General features: G+C 42.2%; 1 protein-coding gene across 10 annotated transcripts in view; it reads right to left on the reverse strand.

Moving 5' to 3' along the window:
• Positions 1-15,342, reverse strand: part of KIF21A (kinesin family member 21A) — a 180,254-nt gene that overhangs the window by 21,708 nt on the left and 143,204 nt on the right. For 8 of the 10 annotated variants that reach the window (XM_073652160.1, XM_073652164.1, XM_073652167.1 and 5 more), the window contains 4 exons: positions 14,788-14,808; positions 12,917-12,977; positions 11,647-11,701; positions 9,449-9,666 (listed from right to left, as the gene is read on the reverse strand). In XM_073652160.1, coding sequence (XP_073508261.1) covers positions 9,449-9,666; positions 11,647-11,701; positions 12,917-12,977; positions 14,788-14,808 — 355 coding nt within the window. The remainder of the gene's footprint in view (positions 1-9,448; positions 9,667-11,646; positions 11,702-12,916; positions 12,978-14,787; positions 14,809-15,342) is intronic. The other 2 variants (XM_073652161.1, XM_073652166.1) reach the window with 1 other exon arrangement.

Genomic DNA, 15,342 nt, shown 5'->3' on the forward strand with positions numbered 1-15,342 from the left:
TACAAAGCCATAAGTAAGATGCTGGGTGAGAAGGAGACAACTGTTGGTACAATAGTGAGAAAATGGAAGAAATACAAAATGACTGTCAATCAACATCGATCTGGGGCACCATGCAAAATCTCACCTCGTGGGGTATCCTTGATCATGAGGAAGGTGAGAGATCAGCCTAAAACTAAACGGGGGGAACTTGTTAATGATTTCAAGGCAGCTGGGACCACAAGAAAACCACTGGTAACTAGTGTTGAGCGATACCTTCCGATATCAGGAAATATCGTATCGGATTGGATCGGGCCGATACCCAAAAAGTATCGGATATCGCCGATTCCGATACCGGAAACCAATGCAAGTCAATGGGACACAAATATCGGAATGAAAATAAACCCTTTCTTTCCTTGTAGGTTAATTCTACATGAAGTAAAACAACTAAGAATAATGTAGAATGACATGAAAAGCGGGCAATTCATCAGCGGCATTCACCGGTACCCGACAATTTACAACAGAAAGAATAGAGCTTCACACATAGATTAGGTAGATAGAACCATGTCAGTCACATATATATGAAGTACAGTGACAGTGTTGCTTACTGTACTTGTCATTTAGTGTAAAGGATTTATTTTAAAAAATATTAGTGTTTTCGTGCACCGTCTCTTTAAAAATGCCGGCCGGCAATTCAGCAGCGGTACCCGACACTTTAGAATAGAAAGAATAGAGAATCACACATAGATTAGATAGATAGAAACATGTCAGTCACATATATATGAAGTACAGTGACAGTGTTGATTACTGTACTTGTCATTTAGTGTTAAAATAAAGGATTTATTTAAAAAAAAATTGGCGTGGGGTTCCCCTTAATTTTAGGCTCTAGCGGAGGTTAAGCAGACAGCTGGGGCAGATGTTTGAAGGCTGGGAAGGGGGTAATACCCACGGAGCTTCCCAGGCAACTAATATCAGCCCCCAGCTGAATACCTAGCCTTTACTAGCTATTAAAATGGGGGAACCCCCCAAAAAAAATAACGTGGGGTCCCCCCTAATTTAATAGCTAGCAAAGGCTAGGCAGACAGCTGGGGGCTGATTTTAATAGCCCAGGAAGGGTGCCATGAATATTGGCCCCCTCCCAGGCTAGAAACACCAGCCGTCAGCCGCCCCAGAAATGGCGCATCCATAGGATGCGCCAATTCTGGCACTTAGCCTCGCTCTTCCCACTGCCCTGTAGCGGTGGCAGTGGGGTAATAGGGCTGGGGTTGATGTCAGCTTATAATGCCAGATGACATCAAGCCCAGGTTAGTAATGGAGAGGCGTCTATAAGACACCCCCATTACTAACCCCATAGTCAAAGTTAAAGAAAAACACAAACACCCAGAATAAAGTCCTTTAATTGAAATAAACACACAATTCTTTATTGTTCTAAATTAAACCATACTTACCATCACGCCCATTCCAGCTGAAGCCAATAAAAGAAAAATAATAAAGCAACATCATCCTTACCTTTCGATGGTTCCCAGGACAGCTCCAGCTCTGCTACATCGAGATGACAGGCTGGACCGCAGCAGAACGCTGCCATCCAGCCTGTCATCCCGCAGACACTGAGAAGCGCAGGCTTGCTTGCGCTCCTCAGTGTCTCTCTGTGACGTCATCCAGATGAGCCGAGTTCATGTCCAATGAACTCAGCTCACCTCATGACAGCGTGGGAAAATTCTCCTGCACTCAGCGCTTCAGCGTGAGAATTCTCCCACGCTGTCAGTGACATACATGAGGTGAGGTCATGTCCAATGAACTCAGCTCACCTCATGCACGTCACTGACAGCGTGGGAAAATTCTCACGCTGAAGTGCTGAGTGCAGGAGAATTTTCCCACGCTGTCAGTGACGTGCATGAGGTGAGCTGAGTTCATTGGACATGACCTTGGCTCATCTTTATGCCGTCACAGCCAGACACTGAGGAGTGGAAGCATGCCTGCGCTTCTCAGTGTCTGCGGGATGACAGGCTGAATGGCAGCGTTCTGCTGCGGTCCAGCCTGTCATCTCAATGTAGCAGAGCTGGAGCCGTCGTGGGAGCCATGGAAAGGTAAGGATGATGTTGCTTTATTATTTTACTTTTATTGCAGATCGTTGGCTTCAGCTGGAATGGGCGTGACGGTAAGTATGGTTTAATTTAGAACAATAAAGAATTGTGTGTTTATTTCAATTAAAGGACTTTATTCTGGGTGTTGTGTTTTTTTAAATACTTTACTAGAAATTCATGGTGGTCATGTCTAATATTGGCGTGATCCCATGAATTTCGGGCTTAGGGCCAGCTGATAATGCCAAGCTGGCCTTAACCCCTTTATTACCCAGTGAGCCACCGCACCAGGGCCCTGGATGAGTTGGGTACAGCGCCAGAAGATGGCGCTTCTATGAACGCGCCATTTTCTGGGGCGGCTGCGGACTGCAATTTGCAGCGGGGGTGGCCCAGAAAGCTTGGGACTCCCTGCGCTGCGGATTCCAGCCCCCAGCTGCCTAGTTGTACCTGGCTGGGCACAAAAATAGGGTGAAGCCCCACGCATTTTTTTTTTAAATTATTTCATATAATTAAAAATATATATAATTATATATAAGACACCCCCATTACTAACCTACAAAGTGTTAAAAAGAAAAAACACACTACACCCAGAAAAAAATAATTTATTTGAAATAAAACACACCATTTTATTTAATTCTTAGTTTACTAAAAAAAAATAGTTACCTGTCCACGTTCCTGCGCTGATCTCCCATGCACAGCTGTCACATCTGGAGATGGTGACAGCTGTGCATGGCTGCTGTAAGCTCACGCTGCCGGGAACACGTCCGCTCCCGGCAGCGGGAGCCACTGACTGAGGTCACCGGAGTGCATTCAGGCAGCGCAGCTCCGGAGACCTCCTTTACGGCACTGCTGTACCGTGGGAATTTCTCACGATACAGCAGGGCCGTAAAGCAGCTAACCGGAGCAGCGCTGCCTGAACTCCGGTGAACCCTTACGGCCCCGTCATTCTAGCGGCGGCAGCGGTTCAGAGCGGTCACATTCTATGTGGCTGCTCTGAACTGGAGATCATTGTGGGACACTCGTGGACTACTACGGAGGGGTAAGGATAAGGTTGTGGTTTATTATTTTATATTTTATTACAGGAGATCGATGGCTTCGGGGAATTAGGTGTCTAGGTGAGTATAGGTGTAGTTTTTTATTTTTTACTTTATTTTAGGTGGCGATCGGCGGGGACAGGTAATGTATGAACTAATTTATTGTAGGTAACCACTGGCCACCAATGACATGTATCTAACATTTATTGGGGACACAGTAGGGCAATTTAAATAGCAGGATCAGGCTGATGGGAACTACTGCTCCCATCAAGCTGATCCTGCTGGCACGAGTGGACGGGGGACAGACATAGGCCGATGGGAGTAGTAGTGTCACATCGGCCTATGTCTGCCTGCACGCACAGACACCGCGCACACCCGCACAAACATCGCGCACACACACCCCGCACAAACATCGCACACACACCCCGCACACACACCCCGCACACACACTAATCATGACGGGTCTGATGGTCTGGGAGGTGAGGCTGACCTGTGCGGCCGTGGGAAAGTTCATGTGAGTTCATGCAGTCAAGCATGAACTCACATGAACCCTCTGAGGGCACCGCGGCTACTTCAAATGAACAGCTGATCGGCATCACCTGATACCTCAGCTGTTCATTTGAAATAACCGGCGGGAAAGCGCAGCACAGAACGGGAAAGCCGGCGGTGAAGTCTTTTCACTGCCGGCTTCCCCGCCCGGGTCCTTCGCTCCTTGGTGCTGCGCTCCCCGCCCGGTCCTAATTTACGATTGGGATTGGAGGTGGCGAGGGGAGCGGAGGATCGGGGTGGGAGGCTGCGGGGAAGCAGTATGGGGCTGTGTGATTGTTTAAAAGCCGGCGGCTTTTTACCGCCCGCCGGCTTTTAAACAATCAGGAGAATTCTCCCCCGCTGGGATGGCATTCTGATGACAGGCTGGATCTCAGCTGAGCGCTGCCATCCAACTTGTCATCCTTCACAGACACTGCAGAGCGCAGGCATTATGGGAACTTCCGATTCCGGTATTCGATATTGTAAAAGTATCGGAATTAAGTATCGGAATTCCGATACCGCGAATATCGGCCGATACCCGATATTACAGTATCGGAATGCTCAACACTACTGGTAACACATTACGCCTTAAAGGTTTAAAATCCTGCAGTGCCCGCAAGGTCCCCCTGCTCAAGAAGCCACATGTGCATAATGAACACATGGATAATTCTGTGAGTTATTGGGAGAAGGTGCTGTGGTCAGATGAGACAAAAATAGAGCTTTTTGGCATTAACTCAACTCGTCGTGTTTGGAGGAAGAGAAATGCTGCCTCTGACCCAAAGAACACTGTCCCCACTGTCAAGCATGGAGGTGGAAACATTATGTTTTGGGGGTGTTTCTCTGCTAAGGGCAGAGGACTACTTCACCGCATCAATGAGAGAATGGATGGAGCCATGTACCGTAAAATCCTATGTGACAACCTCCTTCCCTCCGCCAGGACATTAAAAATGGGTCGTGGTTGGGTCTTCCAGTAAGACAATGACCCAAATCATACAGCCAAGGCAACAAAGGAGTGGCTCAAAAATAAGCACAGTAAGGTCATGGAGTGGCCTAGCCAGTCTCCAGACCTTAATCCCATAGAAAACTTAAGGAGGGAGTTGAAGCTCCGAGTTGCCAAGCGACAGCCTCAAAATCTTAATGATTTAGAGATGATCTGCAAAGAGGAGTGGACCAAAATTCCTCCTGACATGTGTGAAAACCTCATCATCAACTACAAAAAATGTCTGACTGCTGCGTTTGCCAAAAACGGTTTTGTCACCAAGTATTAAGTGTTTGCCAGAGGGATCAAATACTCATTTCTCACTGCAAAATACAAATAAATGTATCTAATTTATACAATGTGATTTTCTTGATTTTTTGGGATATTCTCTCAATGTTAAAATTAATCTACCCTTAACCCCTTTACGACCTAGGGCGTATTAGTACGTATCTGTGCCCTGGGCCTTATGGACCTGATACGTATTAGTACGCCCTGGCGATTTTGCCCGCACACAGGCTGTGCGGGCGCGATCGCCGCCGGGTGTCAGCTGATTGTCACAGCTGACACCCAGGGCTATGTGCAGGGAGCGGTCCCGCACCGCTCCCAGCACATTAACCCCCGCAATGCTGCGATCGCAGCATTGCGGTGGCAAGGGGAGGTGATCGCCGATACTCACCTCCTCTTGCGGCCTCCAGCGATGTCTGCCGCGGCTTCCAGGATGTTGCCATGACGACCCGATGTCGTCATGACAACATCCGGGTCACCAGGCAGCAGGAAGATTTTTTTGGACATGCGCAGTGCATCTCCAAACTATCTTCTCCCTGTCCAGCGCTGACAGCCTGCATGGCACAGGGATGGTGCTGCATTCCTGTGCCATGCAGCCAATCAGAGAAAAAAAAGTGAAAGTCCCATAGTGGGGAAAAAGTAAAAAAGTGTAAAAAGTGTCATAAAGTGAAAAAAAAAATAAAAAAAACAAACTCTAAAAATATAAAAAAATAAATAAAAAAAATAATCCACCAAAAATAAAAATATAATGTACCCATCAATAAATATTATAAAAAAAAAAAAAAAAAAAACAATAAAAGTACACATATTTGGTATCGCCGCGTCCGGAACGACCTGACCTATAAAACTGTCCCACTAGTTAACCCCTTCAGTGAACACGGTAAAAATAAAAAATAAAAAACGAAGCAAAAAAAACAATGCTTTATCACCATACAGCCAAACAAAAAATGGAATAACACGCGATCAAAAAGACGAATATAAATAAAAATGGTACTGCTTAAAACGTCATCTCGTCCCGCAAAAAACAAGCCGCCATACAGCTCCATCAGCCGAAAAAAAAAAAAGTTATAGCTCTCAGAATAAAGCGATTCTAAAAAATAATTTTTTCTATAAAATTGTTTTTATTATGTAAAAGTGCAAAACATAGAAAAACGATATAAATGTGGTACCGCTGTAAACGTACTGACCCAAAGAATAAAGCTGCCTTATCAATTTTACCACACGCGGAACGGCATAAAAAAAAACAAAAAAAACAATTCTTGAATTGTTGGTTTTTGTTTATTCTGCCTTCCAAAAATCGGAATAGAAAGCGATCAAAAAACGTCACGTGCCTGAAAATGGCACCAATAAAAATGTCAACTCATCCCACAAAAAACAAGCCATCACATGACTCTGTCTGCCAAAATCTGGAAAAATTATAGCTCTCAAAATATGGCGATGCAAAAACTAGATTTTACAAAAAATGCGTCTTTTAGTGTGTGACAGCTGTCAATCATAAAAACCCCATATGATTCTGGTATCGCTGTAGTCGCACCGACCCGAAGAATAAGGTCGTCTAATCACTTATACCGCACGAGGAACGGCGTAAAAAATAAACTCTCGGGTTAGGTTTGTGCTAGGGTTAGGGTTGGGCTAGGGTTAGGGCTGGGGTTGGGGTTAGGTTTGGGGTTCAGATTTTTTTCAAAAGTAAGAAAAAAAGATGACGATATGGCGACTAGTGTTGAGCGCAAGTGCTCACTACTTGAGTTTGCATTGGGTGCTCTGGTATGCATTGAGTATCGTGGGTATTTGAGTGACATGCTCGAGTCTCCGCCCCATATGCTTCGCGGCCAAAAAAACTTTGCGGGGATTGCCTGCCATGCACGAGCGATCCCCGCATGTTTTTTTGGGGGTGTCTAATAACCGTGAAACATGTGGGGCAGGGACTCGAGCATGTCACTCGAGCACACGCAGTACATGGTGCATACCAGAGTACCCGATGCAAACTCAAGTAGCGAGCACTTGCGCTCAAGACTAATGACAACTTATTCAATATGATGACCTAATGTTATCAAATTCTGTGTGTACCTCTGGGTTCAAAATGTTCACTATACCCCTTAATAAAATCCTTGAGGGGTATAGTTTACAAAATGGGGTCACTTTTGGGGGAGCTCCACTGTTTAGGCACATCAGGGGCTCTCCACACGCGACATGGTGTCCGCTAACAAATTGAATGGAAAATCGGCTCAAATTGTTAGCGGACGCCATGTTGCGTTTGGAGAGCCCCTGTGTGCCTAAACATTGGAGCTCCCCCACAAGTGACCCCATTTTGGAAACTAGACCCCCCAAGGCACCTATCTAGATGCATAGTGAGCACTTGGAACCCCCAGGTGCTTCACAAATTGATTCGTAAAAATGAAAGTGTGTTTTTTTTTTCACTTTTTCATTTTTACGAAATAAGCAAAAACATACAAAGTCTACCTCAAACACTAAGGGCCCGATACATTAAGACCGGTGTTGTTCACACCGGTCTTGATGAGGAGGCGTCGTAGAGTCAGAAGTTCCTGATTCATGATGTGGTGCATACCTCTTCATGAATCTGAAGTATCTGATTAGTGGCATGCGCCTTTGTGCACTTCGCCAGAAATCTTACTCCAGTGAAGGACTGGAATGAGAGTTCTGGAATTTGGAATTAGATGAGCTTTAGAATCATGCCCCAGCCCTCTTCCCGTCCCTGCTCTAGCCAATTTGGCTGAGCTTGGAGAAACTGGAAGCAACTTCGAATTGCGACTAAATTTGGCGACTTTTCAAAGCTTTTAATCCAGAATTCTGACATGAAAGCCTTGATGAATTGGCCCTTAATTCTAGAATAAGCAAGAACATACAAAGTGTACCTCCAACACTAAAGCTAGAAGAAGCTAGATTATTTGAAGTATACATCAAAACCTAAAGGAAAAAGTCTACCTCAAACACTAAGACGCTAACTCATTAAAGCAAGTTTTTGCGTTGAGTTGCCCCCTCAAATGTTACGACTTTTGGCGTTTTCACACCAGTTTTGGATTGTTGAGTCAGTTTTCAATTTAGCACCATGGAATCAATGGCGCTATATAAATAAATAATAATAATTTCCATGATAAACACTACTGCCTGTGATTATTCAACTTGTTTCTATACCGAGTCACTTGAACGGAGCTTCATTGGGGGCATAGTTTTATCAAATAAAGTAAATAAAAAAACTGAAAGGGCCATTACTATTTCAGAATGGGTAAGGATCCCAGCTGTTGCACATCCTCTGATGAAATATTGATAGTATATCAGTTACAACTAGATATTAAATCAAAACCTATAAAAAAGATCAAGTGTCCAAGACAAAAAAATAAGATTACCTTGTTCTTAAATTTGCAGTTAGATCTTCCAACATTATAACAAGATGCTGATGCAAGATGGAGTCTTAATCTATTTCTCCACTGACAATGGCAACAAAGAGAGGTCCTAATCTTTGTTAGTTGTCTCTTATTTTCCTAACTTTTTTGCTAATTTTGCATGTGATCAAGCTTTGCTTTACTTTTCACACATTGCACATGCAGAGGATTTAGTGGAGCTAGAGGAGATGAGATTTTCATGCAGTTTTCATTCTTTCAAGGAACATTAATGATTAATGTATGTGGGAAAAAAATGATGGCTTTACAGTGTATTTTACACTATAGCAACAATAAAATAGAGATGCCAGACACAAAGTATTCCTTTCTAAAAATGTATAAATAGGCTTGATTGACATTTTTCAAAACCAGAAACAATCATAATGGATTTTGGGAAACCCAGCATTTAAGCTTCAAGATGATTATTTCTAGATAACCCTCATATCCTGGAATAATGACATGCAGAGCGGAAGAGATTACAATGTAATAGTGTAATAGATCTTCTCACCCATGGGATGTGAAAAGTTAATAAACGGCATCTACCTGCTTTAATGCAAAAGAATCAGACTCTTGCATCATAATAAGTGTCCTAGTGATAACACATTAAAAAAGAACAGAAAGGCGCAGATTATCTGCAAATCTTATACACTACACATCATATAAACACTATACACATTAACACAGTCTAATGAAACAAAACTTTACCTAAAATAATAATTTGCACCCCTTATGGACAAAGCAAAGGCGATTTCTATGGTGGAGCTTTGCAGGAAATGAAAATGTGCTTAGTATATGTTCCATGCACTCTGGCCCAGTCTAGACTCATACAGACATTGCATATCATCATTGGATGACTCATACAGACATGCATATCATCATTGGATGACTCATACAGACATGCATATCATCATTGGATGACTCATACAGACATGCATATCATCATTGGATGACTCCTACAGACATTGCATATCATCATTGGATGACTCCTACAGACATTGCATATCATCATTGGATGACTCCTACAGACATTGCATATCATCATTGGATGACTCCTACAGACATTGCATATCATCATTGGATGACTCATACAGACATGCATATCATCATTGGATGACTCATACAGACATTGCATATCAGCCTTGGTTAATGCAGTGCAGACAGACTTACATGCTGCCTATTTTAGAAGATAAGCCAGAAGGTGAGGGCAATGTGTCTTTCTCCCTAACAGAACTGGCACTTGTCTCCAGATGTATCTCCATCCCTTGCACTTCTGGAACAGGGGGGAGGCAAGTAGACAAGCCACTATCTCCAGCTCCAAGATCGACGGCATTCTCGCTGCTATCTGCATAAAGTAACTCCAGCTGGGTAGTAGTTCTCCTCCGAGCCTGTTTAGATGACAAGAAAACATTACCTAAAGCTGCAACACCAATATGAAAGGAATTATACCACTAATTACATTACTTTAATTTTTTATTCTGATATATTTTTATATTAGTAATTAAGGGTATGTCAACCTTGAAATGTTTACAGTTTGTTTTTGGAATTAAACTGCATAAAAAAGTACTTTGGTTGTACTGATCCTGATTTATCGTCCGGCCACAGCAGCACGTACAACCTTGCAGGGCTCAGAAAACGGTCAGCAATTTTTAAAGCTTCAAGCTCCCGATTCATCAAGACCGGAATGAACAACGTCAGTCTTGATGAGGGTATGTGTTGGAGTCGGACATTCCTACTTTCATTAAGAATCTTACACCTCTTTAACGAATCGGGGGCATCTGACAAGTGGCATGGGTGTCCGTACGCCTGGTGACAAATTTTGCTTCAGTTAGGGACTAGAGTGAGATTTCTGGAGCCAGGAACGACACATATCATCATGAATTAGTCAAGGGGTCGTCATGCCCTAAGCTCTGCCCATTTTGGTAGAGCTGGGAGAAATTTGCGTAAAAATGGCAAAAGTCACAAAACTTTTGCAGTGCTCAGCTTTGCACAAAAGTTTTGCAACTTTTCAAAGTAGAGATCTGGTGTAATCGCTAACTGCTAGACTGGTAGATAGATGGTGGTCCCATCCATCAAACATGGCCAAAATGGATGTCCTGCCTCTGTGGTTTCTACAGTCAAGGTCTATAGGATTAGTGGAGATAGCTGAAAACTGTACTTGGCTATCTTCATAAGCTAAGGCTATGTGCCCATGATGCAGAGATGCTCGGGATTTTTTCCTGAGCGTTTCTGCATCTCCCTGGCAGAAAAAACGCATGCGGATTGTACATGCGTTTTTCCTGCCAGGGACAAGCGGATGTGAAGCGTTCTTCACGTGCATTTCCGAATGCGGGTTGACAAGCGCTTTCCAAGCGATTTTAGCATCACTTGGAAAGTGCTTGACAACTTGGTCACACTATATAAATCCACACAAACGGCATGGATTTATACAGTGTGACTGAAAGAATGGTAAAAAAATAATAAATAAATCTATGCTTCACTTCTGATGGCCCCCGCAGTCTTTATTCGCTCCGTCCTGGCTTGCCGGCAGCTCGCGGTACACTACACTGAAGGACCTGCCGTCACATGACCATGACATCAGCACTCCACCGCGAACTGCCGGCAAGCGAAGCCAAGGAGATCGGGGCCATCAGAAGGTAAATATATTTATTTTTTATTTTATTCTTTTTTTTACAGGTTCTATAGTACCCGGGTCCGGAGGAGAGTCTCCTCTCCTCCAGACCCGGGTACCATCCGCACATTGAAACGTTTGGATTCCGCATGTACAGATCCAGTGATGCGGAATCCATGCGTTCCAATGCAAGTCGATGGCGGCGAAAATGCAGCGCTTCCACAAAATAATTGTTAGTGCTGCGTTTTTTTTTCGCAATGATAACCCGCAGCGGAAATTTCTGCAGCATGTGCACAGCACATGCGGATTATCATTGGGGAACATGGCAGGCCTTCTACCATGCGTTTTTTAAGCGTTTCTGCAGCGTTTTTGCCGCTGCGGAAACGCTTAAAAAACGCATCGTGGGCACACAGCCTTAGAGTAAGCGGTAGTCGCGCATGGGCTTTCCAACTGGGATTTGGGACATATAGTTCTAACTGATAACTTATTACTGAAATACCCCATCAAGTTTGTAAAAACATAGCAAATGCCATCTTGGAATGCATCTAAAATATGGCACATACCTTAAATCTACCATCCATTATAACAAACATTATAAGCCAACTACTAAATATCATTATAAAGGATAACCTCTATATGCATTTATTAATACTAAATAAAATTATTTTCTAATAATATTAACTTTTCTTTATAGGAGGGAAAATTCTGATGCTGTCAATTGGTAAACAGAATGGTTATACAAGTTTTTATTGCTTACCTTGCTTTTAGGTTTTCCCTCACCGCAAAGTTTCATTAAATCAGATGAAAGAGTACTAAACAAAATATTAAAGACAATATTAAAAGATGCAAAACAATGATGACCCTACCCCAAATGAAAAGGCACAGGTCATTACCAAAGCTAGCTATTTGTCATGTTCCCATTTAACCCAAAAAAGTTTGCCAATCTGGCCTTCATTTTGTATTAATATATTTTTAGTGATGGTGTAGTCCTCTGTAGTATACCCTATTGCATACAGAGAAACTATACTAAAAATTGTGCGGTACAGGCATTCCTCGGGTTACAAATTAGATAGGGTCTGTAAGTTTGTTTGTAACCCACATTTGTATGCAAATTGGAAAAAGGCCAACAAAAAAATAAAAAAAACAAAAAAGAAAATTACTACTCACCTCATCACTGACCTCCCTGGCCGCAACACTGCTTGCAGCCCAGTAGTCATCTTTCCACGGTAGCGCGCTGTATCTCTAGCCTCTTCACTATATTGCATGACTTCCGGCAGCACAAGATCTGAGCGGTCACTGTGCTTTATAAAGTCGCAGCCCACATCTCGACGTCACATCCTTACAACACACAGTGATCTCTGAGGCCTGGATGCAGCCAGAGGTCCTGGCCTGTAGTGAAGGAGCTAGAGATGCGGAGCGCGATGATGGAAAGATGACCGGATGGCAGGCAGTAGGCAGAGGGGTGGCCAGTGGGGTGAGCGATTAGACGACGGGTCTCTCCCTATACACACACGCAGGGAGACCTCTCACTTAAGAGATGCAGGCAAGGAGAACCCACTGGGGATCTGCTGGCTTTTTAAGCATGTTTTTTCTGAAACACCACAGCTTTTCATACATACAGTACATGGCTGAAATCAACGCACAAGTGTCTGAAACGTGCTGACCGTGGATTGGGCAGGGTATATCAGCTGTCAGGTTCCCTTTCAGGATATCAAAATCTCATAAAGCACTTTGGATATAATAACCATGAAAACAATCCTCTCATTGTTCAAATAGCTTAGGAGGTAACTTGAAATAATCCCAATATATTTTACTAATTTTAAATGACAACCAAAGAGGACTCCTTAAAATCTACAATGACCAACGGGAGTAAATTCTCTGTTCAGTACTGGGGAAGAAGCACAGCTACATAAACACTACATAACATAACTACATACAGACTGTATAAAAAAAACAACGCTAAATGTGTATTACTAATAAGTTAAAAGTTGTAATTTTGAACATAAAATACTGCTGGAACAACATACCTGCCTTCTGATCCAGGGCTTTGCAATGACCCTTCTTCATCACTGCTGTTTTCTTGGTTTTCTAAAGTAAAAAAGACACAAACGTGAACATCATGGTCAAAATAACAAATATACAAAAACACATTAAACAAAGTGTCTATGTTACTGCCTTTAGCTCTAGGACACAACGACATGTAGCACTGGATAAAGTTAATTATATTTAGACAATAAATCATCATAATGTAGAGTCGTTTAAAGAATTTGCATTACTTGACTTTTACTGATCCGGAGTTACAACTCATTCTATAATGTATTAAGAGAAAAGAGCTGCTCCCAAAATTCTACAAGGCTTAAAGCTGACATTTTTTAACATGAATGATTTGCATTCTGGGAAGCATTATCTATACAACAGGTATTGCACATACATCTCATGTATAATAAACTAATTTATCCACTGGAAAAAAAGGAGCGTCTATGATATCAAGCTTGATAACAGTTTCTAATAATAATCTCAAAAAGTGACTATTCTGTCTTGAAGGGTTTGTCTCCTTTTAGAAAATCGCGATCCCTAGGCAAAATTTATTATTAAAGAAAAAAAATGCGCTAAGGCTCCACCACTGCTTCCAGTATCTGATATGAGCTGCAGCTCTGATGTCATATCGAGAGCACGGTAGCCAATCAGTGAGCTCAGTGGCTCTGAGCGGGGTGTTCTATCTGCGCAAATAAAGTCGTTCAACTCAGCAATCAGCTGCCACACTGTGGATGAGGGACATCAGTGCTCCAGCCAATATCAGATACCAGGAGCGGTGGTGGAGACTCGGTGCAGGACCTGGGGAAGGTGTGCAAGGCACAGGTTTTTTTTGTTTTGTTTTTTCACAAACTGTGCACAGGGACCAGGATTTTCTGAAAGCTGACAGCCCCTTTAAGAGCTATAACTCAGGATAAATACACGACAAGTACTACTACTGTGCTCACAAAGGTACTCAACATTTCAAATGGATTATAACCATGTATTAAATAGTAAAGTGGTTCTCAAAGATGAACATACACTTAAAACTAATTAACTTTACCCATTTTTGTAAGATCTCTGAGTGTAGTATATTTCTCAAGGACCATAGGTTGCAACTAGTGATGAGCGAGCATGTTCGTTACTTGAAATTTACGGGCATGTTTCTTGTTTCTTAGGCATTCCTCACATGTAATAAACCTGTCAAACAGTCGCAAATCACAGCGAGACTAAAACACAACACCCGAGCACTCTGAAGATACTCAGCAAGCACCCGAGCATGCTCACCAGAACATACTCGCTCATCACTAGTAGCAACTTGAAAATGCATTATTTATTTTAAATGCCTAAATTATTGATTTCATATAATTTCTTATAAATTTAAATTAAAATATGTGTTTGGCTTTTTTCTAATCCTTTATTCTGAACGTAGGCTTACCTTAAAGAAACCATAATAAGTTACCATATGTTCTTCTTAATCACTAAACCAAATACACTTGATTTGCACTAAACTACAGTAAATATGGATATGAATAATGGGTCTAAAGGTTGTTAGAATAAATTTATCGCTATGTGTAAGTAGACTAAAAAAAAAATAAATAAATAAAGGAGGAGACCACCTCAGTCGTTGTTATTTATGGTGAACCAGAAAGGTTAACTGTGATCTACGTCTTTTACAAGAAGCAATATTATCAGCATTCAGCTGTTAATATCTTGATTAATGGATGGAAGGGGTATGAGACCGGAAATGTACGGATGAAAGGATATTGACATAGTAGGCCATGCAACGTTGTCAGGAGGTCTGCATGGTCTTCTGGTTAATGCATATGGATAATTAGTAAGTCATGCATCTGCACAACACATAGTAAGCTAAAGACATACTTACCCAGAGGAATGCTATCTAAGTCTGTGTGAATTCAAGCAACAAGGAAACAAAAACCAACACCACAATCAAAACAGATTCATCTGCCAAGAGAACTGAACGCCATTCTTATCAAAAAAATATTTACTTAAAGATCACGTGAAGGGAGAGAAGAAACCTGAAAGGGTGTGGTGAAAACATTCATCATATAAACTGCACTATGAATCTTTACTTAGACACTTGTGGCTAGAAAGCTTATTCTGGGGTGGTAAATAACCAACGTAAAATAAAAGAGTGAGGCCCACACTGTAAGCTGGTTTATCTGCTTTACAGAAAAATCTATTGCATCTAATAAATGCAGTAATAATCTTACAAAAATGATCAGCTGTCATGCTCGCAAGTAGATTAGCATAACCAATGGGAAAAACCAAGTAGGGTCAAGGTCTTCGTAGCGCTTTTATTTTTTTAGCGCACTACGCAAAATTCACATGTAGCATATAAGATATGTTATGAAAGAGGACTTACTATCTGTTCAGTGCCGATTTTGTAGTGGATTTCAATAACCATTTGATCTCCGCA

Source organism: Phyllobates terribilis, unplaced genomic scaffold (genome assembly GCF_046119375.1).
Source record: "Phyllobates terribilis strain yellow unplaced genomic scaffold, ASM4611937v1 Scaffold_11__3_contigs__length_659146591, whole genome shotgun sequence".
NCBI classification, from domain to species: Eukaryota; Metazoa; Chordata; class Amphibia; order Anura; family Dendrobatidae; genus Phyllobates; species Phyllobates terribilis.